Source organism: Lutjanus erythropterus, chromosome 17 (assembly GCF_056507025.1).
Source record: "Lutjanus erythropterus isolate fLutEry1 chromosome 17, fLutEry1.hap2, whole genome shotgun sequence".
Lineage (NCBI taxonomy): Eukaryota > Metazoa > Chordata > Actinopteri > Lutjaniformes > Lutjanidae > Lutjanus > Lutjanus erythropterus.
This window is the reverse complement of record NC_139333.1, coordinates 35,550,690-35,564,880: the sequence shown is the minus strand read 5'-3', so window position 1 is coordinate 35,564,880 and position 14,191 is coordinate 35,550,690. Positions and strand designations below refer to the sequence as shown.

At 39.5% G+C, this 14,191-nt stretch overlaps 1 protein-coding gene across 1 annotated transcript in view; it reads left to right on the top strand.

Moving 5' to 3' along the window:
• Window positions 1-13,397, top strand: part of ipmkb (inositol polyphosphate multikinase b) — a 31,663-nt gene extending 18,266 nt beyond the window's left edge. Inside the window, exons 3-6 of the mRNA XM_084740874.1 lie at window positions 1,703-1,799; window positions 2,782-2,954; window positions 10,728-10,809; window positions 12,337-13,397. Of these exons, the coding sequence (XP_084597000.1) occupies window positions 1,703-1,799; window positions 2,782-2,954; window positions 10,728-10,809; window positions 12,337-13,154 (1,170 nt within the window). The 3' untranslated portion in view covers window positions 13,155-13,397. The remainder of the gene's footprint in view (window positions 1-1,702; window positions 1,800-2,781; window positions 2,955-10,727; window positions 10,810-12,336) is intronic.
• Window positions 13,398-14,191: the final 794 nt, after the last annotated feature.

Below are 14,191 nucleotides of genomic sequence, written 5' to 3'. Positions count from 1 at the left end.
ATAAATGTAAACTCTTAAAGGCAGAATTGACAGGCTTTGGAAGTTGTGATTTATAAACAACATTTACAGTTGGCCCCTCCTTCCAGGCTCAGTGGTTATGATGTGGCACCTGGAGGAAAAGTCCCACACTTACACTCATGCATTTATTGGCTGGGGGCTATACACCCACTGCCCAAAGGTTGACGCCCAGAAACGTTACAAACACAGCAAAATAATCAAATCCATGCAGAGGACTGCAGGCTCTAAAACACACTTCTAGTGGGTCATAAATGATGATGAAGAGAGATTATTTTTATTTGAGTCCAGACACTGTTTTTGAGGAAACTCCTCCTCAATCTGTCTTTAATAATCAGTGTAAATATCAGATGTTCCACATGGGTCTGACTGTGTAATCACATGGTGACACGTGTGTCTACTGCTTCAGTGTTTGCTTTAGAGCTTAGCAGCACTGTCAGCCTCAGCAACTCTCTCACAGACAGCAGTGAGTCATGGCATCATGTGTGCATGTCTCTTGACCAAACCAATCCACTCACACACACACACACACATTTCAGACAGAGCAGGCATCCTGGACACAGCTGCAAATCTAAAGTTACAGCTGGGAGACAAACATTCCAGAACATCAATAATAATATGTTAAAGATCTGCATGCAGTTTTAGATTTGCATTTATTTTTTGCTTTATAAGGTTCTGAATAACAATACTAGGGCTGTGACTAAAAATTATTTTCATTATCAATTAATCTGTGGATTATTTTCTCAATTAATTGATTAGTTGTTTGGACAGAAAATGGTGAGAGATGTTGATCAGTGCTTTGATTGGATTTGATTTGATCTATTTATTTCAAACATTTAAAAAGATAAAATGTATGTAGAAAGAAAAAACAGTACAAAATAGAAACAAATAATGAATAATGAACAGACTTACAATCAGAAACATAAATTCACATTTGATGTCTGATAAAGAGTAGGAAGAAGCAACATGCTTGTCTAGCCCCGCCCCTAATCCTAATCTGCTTCCCCAAGTCCAAGATGGCATCCTCAAATGTCTTGTTTTGTCTACGACCTAAAGATATTAAGTTTACTGCCAGAGAGGATGAAAGAAACAAGTATTCACAATTCGTAAAATAAAATCTGATATTGTTTTCTATATAAAAAAACGTAATCAATAATCAAAATAGTTAGTAGATACATAGTTGATTAATAATTGATTATTCAGTCTAGATGATATATATGTAACCACATCAGGCTGCTGTAGGACTGTATGGTGTGCTGAACTTTTGACCATTTTCATGCTCACAAACTCAAATTGTTGTCTTTTTATCAGACCTGTGGCATCGGGATGGAAAAGGTTCATAATAAGGATGATAACAATTAATTGATGATTGATTAATCAGTCGTGAAGAATTTGATCGATCATGTAAAATTTAATCAATCATGAAGCTCTTTATATGTTTCATAAGCTACACTCTTAGAAATAAGCATTCCAAATGTTTTCTCTGACCAACAGCTTTGAGGCTGTTGGTCAGAGAAAACCAGCAGTGTTGACTATAGGAACTTTCTGTATTTTCTGATATTTGATAGGCTAAGCAATTAATTGAATAACACGCAAAGTACCCACCACATTAAAACTTAATGAAAATAATTACACTAAATTTATACTACAGCATGATGATGAAGATGTTTGCATGTATGTGTCCTAGGTGTATGCAGAGGAATGCTGTGATCCATGCCTTCTGGAACTCCAGAGCCATCTGCCCAAGTACTACGGCACCTGGTCATCCCCTGACAGCCCCAGTGGTGAGACTTACTATATACCTTAGCATGCGAGGCAGCTGGATTCATGAGATCACACAAAAATCCATTTAGCCATGGCTTCAAGTTATCTTTTTGTATCCACACCAAAAATGGTGCAGACAATCGGTGTCCTAGGAGGGACTACTGGCAGCTAGGTCATGGTGTGATGACAGTGAGAAGCGTCCATGGAAGCAACTCGTCTCAAACAAACAAACATTGGTTGGCGGCTCCTGAAGAGGTTAGCGTAGATACTGTGATAGCATCAGTTACATAAGAACTGGAGAGTATTTCTTCATTAAAATAAGAACAAAGGACAACATTGAATGGGCTCCCCTATAGCTCAGTTGGTAGAGTGTGTACACCGTGTACTGAGGCTGTTAGTCCTCTGCAGTGGCCGCTGGTTCGAATCCCACCTGTGGCCCATTTGCTGTGTGTCATCCCCTCTCTCTTCACCCCCCTTTCCTGTCATATCTTCAGCTGTCACTATGATTAAAGGCAAAAAAGCCCAAAAATTAATCTTTAAAAAAAAAAAAGAACAACACAGAAGGCTTTTCTCCATGGAAAAGATTTTTACCCATCTTCTCCCAACCGGCTTTAGCAAGAGTTTGATCTGATTGGTTGCAGTTAGCTCGTGTTAGACATGATAGACAGATGGTTCATCCAAGTGTTTTTTGAAAGTGCATGCCCTTTTCCAAACAGTTTCTAACAACGACTTTCCAGATGATTCTCTGTAACGAACCATCTTTGTCAGGTTGCTGTACTGCAGGATTAGTACTGTTAAAGTGGTGTAAACTCCCCCCAGATCACAGATCACAAGATCACATTCCACTTGTCAGACAACTGGACACATTGGCATGAAGACAAGGAAGAGCCTCCATCATATCAGAAACATGTTATTAGCACTGTTCCAACAGATGTGTATTATTTTTTAATAAAATATGTTAACAAGCTATATAATCCCTGTGTACCTGTGCTGCCGCCTCAGACTTGTACCTGAAGCTGGAGGATGTGACTCGACGCTTCGTCAAGCCGTGCATCATGGATGTGAAGCTGGGCCAGCGGAGCTACGACCCGTTCGCCTCGCAGGAGAAACGGGAGCAGCAGATCAGAAAATACCCCCTGATGGAGGAGATCGGCTTCCTGGTCCTCGGCATGAGGGTGAGTCTCACCTGTTGTGGAAGATCTTTAATCTACCAAATTTTTATTCTTTTTTCCTTTTTCATTCATTTTAGAGGTAACAATTCAAATTAAATTTATATAGCTCATCTATTCATTTGGGTAAACCTTTTGTACATTTCTTTTCATTCACATAAAATGAATAATAAGTACATATATCTTTTCCCATCTATTTCCATCTCATTACCACCACTGTTTTTGATGCTGTTCCACTGAACAAGGCTTGATAAAGCAAGAGCAGAATGATCATTCAGGAGAATAATATTTGAAAGTCATGGTATAACTACATCCATTACATCTGATTCTTGCTACTTGCTTTCAGAAATTCCCTGGACAGTCCCTCAACATATGTGTATATGTTCCACTTTGATTTTGTGGACATAATAAACATGCAGGGCTTGGAGTCAACATAAGGTGGCACCATATATTTTTTATATTTTCATATAATATTATAATATTTTCTGATATATATAATATAATGTAAGCATTGGCAGTCTCAGGCACTAAACTGCTCCTGTAGTAAATCAGCCACTGAACATAAGCAAGTTCAAATTTGATGAAAGACTCGGTGTCTCTGTGCTTTTTCATGTCCCAAGATGACTTTTCATCTGTTGTAACTAAAAACTTTTTTTTTTTTTTCTGCCAAGAAGTGAAGTCCTACTTTGAGTAATGATCTGTGGTTTCTGTATTATTAAAACAGAACCTTAAGCTATTTTACAACAGTCAGTAAATAACAGCTGCATGTAGAAGAGTTTGAATGTCACTTAGTGGTAGAATCGACTCTTAAATTAATAAATGATAATTGTTACAAACAACAGATTAACTGAGAATGAAAATAATAATTACAGGAAAGACATGTACATCCATGTGCTCCACATGTTTGCATAATTCACTTGACAAGATTGTGACAGAATTAATGAATTAGCCAATCAAGAAAACAATCAACAGATTGATCAACTGTGTGATGTCAAACAAAAGCTTGTGATGTTGCATCCTGTAGGCTTCCAAAGAGGTGTTTGAAAATTTTGATTTGTATTTAACAACTTCTGTCATCAGCAGCCAGAATATCCACATTTGGTTTTAAGGTTGTTGTTTTTTTTGTCTCTCTCTTCACCCACTGTTAAACCTCCAAGAAATCCCACACTTGTTGCACTCATTATTATTGTCACACACTTTATTCATTTACATTCACAAAACAGTTTACAGTATTATGGGCACAAAACTGCCAAGATTTGTTAAATTTACATTTATGTTTGTACATTTCTGCTATTGAAAATATTGATCATAACAAAATTGTTCCCATCTGTAAAAGAAAAACAAAAATTATTTAAGAAATACACGTGAAATAAATTTAATGGGTTCACCCATTAGTCATTATCTCCTCACCCTCATGCTGATTGAAGGTCAGGTTTAGTTTTTTAGTCCACAAAACACTGCTGGAGTTTCACAGGAAAACAGAGTTGCAGAATCTCCCAAACAATAGAAGTGAATGATGACCAGTTTTCAAATGACAACAGAACAGAACAACAGAATAAAAACATAAAATGTTTCCATACTGCTCATCTGGTGTAATCCAAGTCTCTTAAAGCCCACTAAAAAATGTTATTTACACCATGTTTTTAGTCTGAATCTTCACTGTAGATCCTAGCTTGAAGCCATGTTCATGTGCACACTGTCTGAACTGGGTGTGTGTGTGTTGTGATGGTGTGCAAACAGATGTGGATAATGCCAGACGAGCAGTGTGGAGGCAGTTTATGTTTTTTTCGTTTGTTTTTCCCTGTTGGTTTTTATTTGAAAACTGGTCATCATTCTCTTCCATTGTTTGGGAGATTCTGTAACACTGTTTTCCTGTGAAAATCCAGCAGTGTTTTGTGGACTAACAAAATAAACCTGACCTTCAATCAGCATGAGAGTAATGAGATAATGACTGAATTTTCATTTGTGAGTGAACTATCCCTTTAAGAGCAGAGCAGAATATTCCTGTGTAACCAAAATGAATCCACAGGTGTTTGAGAAGTGCACTGACAAAAAGAGCAGCAGGTGTCCATATCCCTTTTGTGTTTAAGAGGAACTAATTTAGCTGTGTAGTATTTATGGCATAGTCTGTAAATGCCTCACTTTATTTGTTATTAGATAATTAAAGGGCAACGTCCAGAATTTTTCCACAACACCATCCCACCACAGAACTACGGCAGACACTGACAGTATCTCATTGAAGAAGAGTTCAAATCATCTTGTTGTTTGAATTGAAAATTGGAGATGGAAATAATTAATGAATTTGATAGATACAACTTTGTATGTAAAATATCAACAGAGGTTCAAAACAACAACAACAACAGAGAAATGAGGGTTAGCATTAATGAACTGTTCCTTAGTTTCGTTTTCGCTGTGAACTGTAATTTGTGTTTCTGGGTATATTGTTTGTGTAGACTTACAGACTGCTGGTTATAAAGATAATACATGTGATATTTCTCCACTTGTTGTCCGTATACCCTGCCCCTAGTTACACTGTAACACAGGTTCCACCTTCCACACACACTGTGATGATCATGAGATTCTGTTGAACAATCTGAAATGGGTCAATGTTTAACCCATGTGAGATGTGAAATATGTTCAGTTGTTTACTGAGCTCAGCAGCTCATTATTCACCTCTTGTGGGTCTGAGTGCACACACACACACACACACACACACACACACACACACACACAAAACACTCACACACACAAAGGTGACGTCTGTCTGTGTAAATAACTGTTGTTCATCTGAAGCTGTTGCTGAATGTACCCCTGAGCTCAGGCTGTGGAGCAGGAAACACACATCATGTCAGTGTCTCATTAGTTCGACCACATGGGTGCACCAGACAGAAGACAGGAAAGAAAACGGAGAACTTCTTATCTGTTGGAAAGGAAGAGAGTCAAATAGCGAAACGTTTATCGCTGCCATCAGTTTCCATTGCAGCCTACTCTCACCATCTTCATCTTCATCATCATCCTGCCTGCAGCAAGAAACAAACAAAAACACCCAATGATCCATATTTGATACATCCAGCATGTATGAAAATGTATTAATCACAACAATTTTTATTTTTAAACAGTTATTTTTAATTGTTTTTTGAAAATTTGGCATATTTCAACTGGTTTGGTTCTTTTTTTCAAACAGGAACCTTTTTATTTCACATTTGATCGGCAACAGCTCAGTTAATATAAAGTGAACTGATCAGTATAACATGCAATTGTGATAAGCAGGGAATTGTTTTAGTGAAAATCAATTAAGAAGATAATTATTAACAAGTGCTCACTTGCTCAGAACTGTTTGCAACACACAAGTGATTAAAATGAGAGCATGTTGTGGTAGAATAATGGAGATTGCATCATGAAATTCAATAGAATAATGATTGAAGGATTCACAAATAAATCATCTTATGCACCTGCTGTATCATATATGATACACATTTTTTCAGTATGATTTTACTATAAAATAAGGTAGACCTGGGCGATACAGCTGAAAAACCTGCCCTGATAGTGAAATTTCACAGAGCAGCACGTTCTTCCAGCTGAGCTACCAGGGAGCGCTGACGCTCATTATCTGTAACGTTAGATCTTTAGATCTTCCCTTTACTTTGAATATAACAAATGCTTAGAGCAGTGTTTCTTCTGACACTGTGTACCATTTCAGAAAGAAGCACCTTACTGTTTTGTCCTGGTTGGTGCCTACAGCTGCTGTAGACACGTTACTGGAGCTTAAATCACCAGTAGTGCCTGTGCTCAGTTCACTGTCGTCCACTTTATTTTCAACATGGCTGCTGGAAATATTTTCTTTCTGATCTGTATTTCTCTTCATAACTGTTTATGTTTGGGGCCATGATTGTCTCATTTTGCGCCATCCGTTTGCAGTCTCTACATTTCGCCTCCTCTTAGTATCTCACCAACACAGTTTAGCTCCTAACTCCTGGTAATCAGGCTGATATTAAAACAAAAATAGAGGAATGACAGAATTTATTTTAAATTGCGTTTCACTGATCTCACATTTTATGTATTTTCATTTAAAATTCTGCAGTATTTTGATAGTATTCTATGTTTTAAAGTAACTTAAGCTAATTTAGTTTTTAAAAAATATTTCTGACTTTCCTCCACATACCACTAGAGGTAACTCATGTGCCACCACTGGTACATGTACCCTAGGTTGAGAATCTAGGGCTTAGAGGATTGGTTTGTTATTAAGTTTGGAGTTGAAAATGAAAAAGAAAACTGAGCTTTAAGTAAATATGCCTAGTAAATAATAATAAATAATTTCCCAGGCCTGTATTCAAAAAGTTATTCAGTGTGTAGGACAACCCAGTCCAGTCTAGGTCCATATCACCACATCTAACCACAGACAAATGACATAACCTTCAAGAGACAGGACAGACAGGACAGCTGCCTTCTTGGCGTGAGTAGTGGATGAAGATATGGGAGAGGAAGTGTGTGTGAGGAGGTCATGAACTTTGTAATGAGGAAGCAAGTAATATATTTCTAACTGCCAGTCTTTGTGTACAGTCAGAAATAACTTACTGAGTGATGGTTTATCCTGAACAGCCTGATAGTGTTTAACTTGATCTTCTGTGTAAATTAGAGTCACTGGACATCAGCTTTATGTCTCTTAGGCTGTGTATTGGTAAGAATCTGTCCATACAATACACATCATGATACAGAGGTTATGATTCAGTATATTGGGGATAGATTGTTATACTGTACGCAAGGTGATGTATTGTTATTTTTTAATATCTCATTTTAGAAAAACTGTCATAGTATGAAGAACACACCAGAATATGCTTACAGTCAGTTCAAAAAGTTAACTTTATTATGGAATCAGAAGAGTGAGGATAACTCACTGCCACGACTCTTTGTGTGTTTCTGAGAATCAGTGCAGTGTCACAAAACATAATTTGTGTATTAATATTTTCTTAAAAACCCTAGTGTTGTAATTTGTTGTTTCAAAAACCACTCATGGTGTGATAGGCTGCTTTAGAATACAGATATTCCTGGCGACTAATTTGCCTGTTGATTTAATGCAAATTTTAATTTAGATAGTTGACTACTCTAACAGTAAGAAAACCCTTGGAAAACTGTTGAAATTGAGCACAATTTATTAATTTAGAACACTGAAATTTTGAACATTGTCCAAAAATACTGTGTGTATTAAGGGCTATTTGAAGTCACAGTCTACAATCACTCACTTGCAGCTGATGTGTGACACTTGACGCAGTGCAATACGAACATTGAATATTAACCTACAAAACATGACAGCAGCTCAGTAAATGCTTCATCTTCTCACACTGAAAAGGATCACATTGTCTGAGGGTAAACTACATTGTTCACCTGGAGCCGATGTCAGCTGCCACACAGTGTGGCTAACATTAGCAGTGCTAGCAGCAGCAGCTGCTCTGCTTGCAGGTTAATGTCTGCTTCTGTGCTCAATGTGGTCACATGTTGCTGCAGTCAAGTGGTTATATGCCAGTTTATTCTGACACAGCCTACGTTGAGCTTTATTTCCATTTTCTATATGAAAACACTGCCAAGCTGTGCTGGCTTTACAAGCTGTCATCTGTCCTACTTTGCTGATAACAACATGTGGGGTTGCCTGGGCCATTGGGGTATATGTGCTGGGAAAGACAGTGCTGCAGCCCCGACTAGTGATGGGCGACTGCATAAAAGCTTAGAGGCAACTAGTTACCAACTAGTATTTCTGGTGCTGACTAGTGAGGGTGGCAACATTTAATCTTATGGTGGACTAATCATGTGCATCCCTACTTTAAAATCCACCTGTGCTGCGACTGGTTGTTTTAAAAAAACATCTGTGCTGCGCGGTGCTGTGCAAGAATCTTGTGATACAATATGTATCATGATACAGGAGATTTAATTTATTGTGATAAATGGTGGTATTTAAGCATGGTGTGATATTGCTACTTTTCCATCTATTTTTTGAAAAACTGTCATAGCATGTAGAAGAATTTTGAATATTTACTTTGCTGTTCAACATGTAGTATTTGGTGTCTTTGAAAAATTTGGTCTCTGTAGTAGACTGATTGGATTTTAGTATGTTTTAGAGTGGTAGTAGCTCAAGATGTGATTTAGCTGTTTAGAAACCAGAGAGAAATCAGTAGTGGTACAGTAGAACAGAATGTGCCTGGCAGTGATCTTGGAAAATTCCCATACTAATCTCTGCTGTGTGTTTGTTTAGATTTAGAGGAGGCTAATTAGTGCTAATGATCCTCCTGATGGAGGGATGATAGCGGAGGAGCAGAGGGTCAGATTGAAAGGAAAAGATTAGGAGGTGATTAGGTGAAATGCTGAGGAGAGAATCCTCCTCGTTGAAATGCAGAACTATGAAGCTCCTCATTCTGTAGAGCTGCTTAAATGCAGCTTAATGAATCCAGGCTAACATGGTGTTGTTGGGCTAAAAAGATCCCGCTCATTCTCTGAACACAGTTTGAGGTTTCATCCTGGATGTAATTCTCTTGAATTACAGTGCGCTCTTCTTTTGATACAAAAGAAACACAAGAGAGAGTTGAAATCATGATCAGTGCTAATATGAGGGGCAGATTGCTGATCCTGTGATTGTAATTCTCCCAGCATGAACTGGGGCAATTTATTCACTAACATGTCTCACGACTGGTGAGTTCTGCTCTAGTGAAGTGTAAGGTGCTGGAAAAGCTTGAGAACACACCTTGAAAATTCCTGAAAAGTGCTTGAATTAGACTTTTGAAAAGATGTAGGAATTACACCCGTAGATCATTCTCAATAATCTGCATGCTCTCATCTAAAATCATGATTGTATCAACATATTCTTTCATTATAAAAGAAAAGTTAGCCCTTTGTTTATGAAAATGAGTATGTCATGTCTGGGCTTTACTCTGAATCTTCTTGGTATGCAGCTGATTGTCAGTGAGCTGCTCTTATGCATGTCTTCTGCACTGAGCTTGTGTTGTGATGTCTCAGCATGCAGCAGCTTGGATGTGTAGTTGTAGCTACTCAGTGTGGTGTTACAGAGGCAGGGGTGAGTACAGCTGCTGACCAGCAGATGGAGCCAGTGTGATATCACTGAGAGAGAGTCTTGGTTATTCCTGGTCAACATGCATCTAAACACACGTTATTTAAGTTCTGACTTCTGACAGATGAACACAATAACAGAGAATCAGTATTTTTATGTGTACATACACACATAATGTGCTTGAAACTGCGTGAAATGGCAATTTGATTACTTTCACAATCGCTGAAATCAGAGAATTTGGACACTTTCTTTTTTCTTGAAAAATGACTCAAGACAATTAATCAATTTATTAATCCTGTCACAATCTCGTCACTTGAAAAATAGGTCCAAACTTCATGTACATCTGTGTGCTTTGTATGTTTGGGTCTATTTTTCAAGTCTGTCCTGTATCAGTTATTGTCATTGTTGATTAATGTGTCCATCAAATGTGTCATAATGTGTCCACCCAAAGATATTCAGTTTACTGTCAGAGAGGAGTAAAGAAACAAGAAAATATTCACATTTGAGAAGCTGAAATCAGGGAATTTTGAGGGTTTTTTTTATCCTTAAAAATGACTAAAACTGATCAGCCCATTGTCAAAATAGTCTACAACTAATTTAGTAGTTGACAACTAATCAATTATATGGTTAGTAATAAATATTAGCATATTGTGTGTTTTAGGGGCAGGGACTAACACAACTCCAAAAAACATGCTCTTAATCTGATTTCTTTTCTTGTGTTTCAGGTGTATAAAGTGTGCAGTGACACATTTGACTCGTATGACCAGCACTATGGGAGGGGACTGGTGAAGGACACCATTAAAGATGGTATGTGTGTCTGTTTATGCATTTGTGCATTTGTATGTGTGCATATCGTGGGTTTTACCAAAGGTTTTCACTAACACATGTACCACTGACAATGAAGGAGTGACAGCACAGGAGGAACCTTTCAGAATAACTGATCAGTTGCCCAGTCTCTTTAACTCTTTCTTGCGAGGCAGCTGGAATCGTGAGATCATGTGAGAATCCATCTTGCCAAGCTTCAAGTTATTTGCTGTGTCTGCACCAGTAGTGGTGCACTCAGCATCCTAGGAGGGGACTACTGGCGTGGTGTGTTACCTCCTCCGCGTTCTCTTGTCACGTCATATAGATCATTGATCTGATTGGTTGAAGTTAGCCCGGGTTAGACGTGATAAACAGATGGTTCATCCAATCACCTACCAAGGGTTTTTTGTTTGTTTGTTTGTTTGTTTGTTTTTTCTTTTGAAAGTGCTTGCCCTTTTCCAAAGAGTTGCTAAAGATGACTTCCCAGATGGGTCTGAGTAACAAATTACAACTCAGCAGGGACATTCACATCTACGGCTGCCATCACTGTCTTTGAGAGACTCAGTTTTAAAGCTAGAGTGAGGACACTGATATCCAGTGGTTCTACATCTGTAGAATCTGATTTGTAAGACAGAGCATTTCTGCCTCATGACACTTTAAACGTTTTTTGACACATTTTGCCTTTAACAAATATTGCACCTCCTGTGATTTGAAAATTGCAGAAAGCCACATTGCTAAAGGGATAGTTCACCCTCATGCTGATTGAAGATCAGGTTTAGTTTTTTAGTCCACAAAACACTGCTTGAGTTTCACAGGAAAACTGTGTTGCAGAAGAAAAAGTAAATGGTGACCAGATTTCAAACACAAAAAACAACAGAAAAAAAGATTAAAAATGCCTCCACACTGCTTGTGTGGTGTAATCCAAGTCTCATAAAGCTCTGACCTGCCATTCATGTGCACATGCATGCTGTCACACCACACACACCCTTTTCAGACAGTGTGCATGTGAACGTGGCTCCAAGCCAAGGATCTACAGTGAAGATTCAGGCTACAAACATTGTGTAAATGACGACTTGGATTCCACCAGACGAGCAGTATGAAGGCATTTTATGTTGTTTTCTCTGTTTTTTCCCCTTTGAAAACTGGTCACCATTAACTCCAGCTGTTTCTGTGGTGCTGTTTTTCTGTAAATCCCCAGCAGTGTTTTGTGGACTGGAACACTAAACCTGACTTTCAGTCGGCTTGAGGATGAGTAGATGATGAATGAATTTTCCTTTTTGAGTGAACTATCCCTTTAACAGTATTGGAATGTCATAAATTGGGTCTGACTGGAGAGTTGAAACTCTTGTGGATTCAATGAACCCAGTGTTCTTCATGTGTTATGATGTTAGTGCTCACGATGGAAACTCGGCCTCTCTGTATGAAATGATGTGTATTACAGGTATGGAAGAGATGAATCACACATATAGAGAGGAAAAGCCAATGAGACAAATATTTAAACCTCTCCTGTCCTCTGTCTCCTCTCCTCAGGCCTGGCTAAATTCTTCCATAACGGCATCAGTCTGAGGAAAGATGCGGTGTCAGCCAGCATCTGCAGAGTGCAGCGGATCCTCCGCTGGTTCGAGTCCCAGCACCAGCTGACCTTCTATGCCAGTTCCCTTCTCTTTGTCTACGAGGGCCTGCCCTCCTCTTCTTCCTCATCCTCCCTCTCATCCCCTCTCAGCACCCCTTCGATGAGCCCGACTGCGGGGAAAACCGCCATGTTGTCATCTGCGAGTGATGGCAGCCAGGGCGGGGAGGGGAAAGGCAGACAGGAAGGGGTGGGACAGGAAGGGGAAGTGGCTGAGTACAACAACAACAACATCCAGGTGTCTGTGCCCTGGGACTACAGCCTGGCCACCATCTACACCAACCATACTAAAGGTGGCCACCACCACTGTGCCAAGGCTCATCTCCATGGCAACAGTGGAGACAGCAGTGCCGTGGAGACGACAGTGAGCTCGGTTCCTGCAGTGTGTGAGGAAGATAACTCCGCCTGGAAACGGACAGGTGAGCCGCAACAACCACCAAATGGAAACGGAAACAAATCACAACTGGAAGGGAAGGACGAGGACGGAGAGACGGAGGACAGCGACACGAGGGAGAGGAGTGAGGAGGAGGAGGAGGAGAAGCTGAAAGGACGAGTTGATACAACAGAGGGGAGTGGAGGAGGAGGAGACGCAGAGGTGGAGGTCAGGATGATTGACTTTGCCCACGTTTTCCCAAGCGAGAGCCCCGATCACGGCTACATCTACGGCCTCAAACACCTGCTGACGGTGCTGGAGCAGATCCTGTGTGAGGCCGCCTGAGCTCTCACTCCTCCACCCTCACTTCTCTGTACCTCCTGACCTGCACAGTGAACCTCTGTCTCCCCCGTCTCCCCTGTTCTCTCAACAGACAGACTTCTTCAGAGGAGGAAGGGAAGAATCAAAGAAGTGAATATTAAAACAGAACCATCGTCATTATCATCATCTCACCTGATTGTGATGCTCCGTCAGTCGCGTGTGTGTGTGTGTGTGTGTGTGTGTGTGTGTGTGTGTGTGTGTGTGTGTGTGTGTGTATGTGCGTGTGTGCGTGTGTGCGTGTGTGCGTGTGTGTGTGTGTGTGTGTGTGTGTTTTAGAGGCTGACAGCTGTGTTTTCCCTGTGATCAGCAGCACTACATGCACTAATCAATCCATGAAGGCATTACAACCCTGTACTTAAACACAACATCTTCAGCTGCATTCACTGACGCTCAGACGAGCTCTGCAGTGTCACATGACTTCACCTTCAGTCCATTTCAAATGAGCTTTGACAAAAACATATTTTTATACCATGGCCACTGAAATGAGCTGCTAGCTTTCTTTTAAAATTGTATATTGGTACACCTCAAATAAGGGCTGGGCTGGGCGATGTGATAATATATAGGCAGATGCTATTTGCACTTAGGTGTCAGTAGCCAGCAGTGCTATTTGCACCCTGGATAAAGTAGCCAATTTGGCTATTAACTTCCCAGTGTAAATAGTCTACCAGGCTTCTGTAGCCAGCAATACTATTAAATAGTAAATGTTGCTATTTACACCTGCATAGTAAAGACAAATCGTGATCTTCTTCCTAAACATAACCAAGTAGCTTTGTTATCTAAACCCAACCAAACTGTGACTTAAAACTGAACATGATCATCATAAAAAACTGAAAAGCCTGAAAAGCCTAACCCTAAAAGTCAGCACCAGAGGTGGGAAGTAACTAAGTACAAGTACTTTACCTAAGTACATACAAATACAGTTTTTTCAGGTATTTAAAGTATTTATTTTACTTTCTACTCCTTACATTTTCAAAACAGGCTGGATACTTAATTTTTAATAC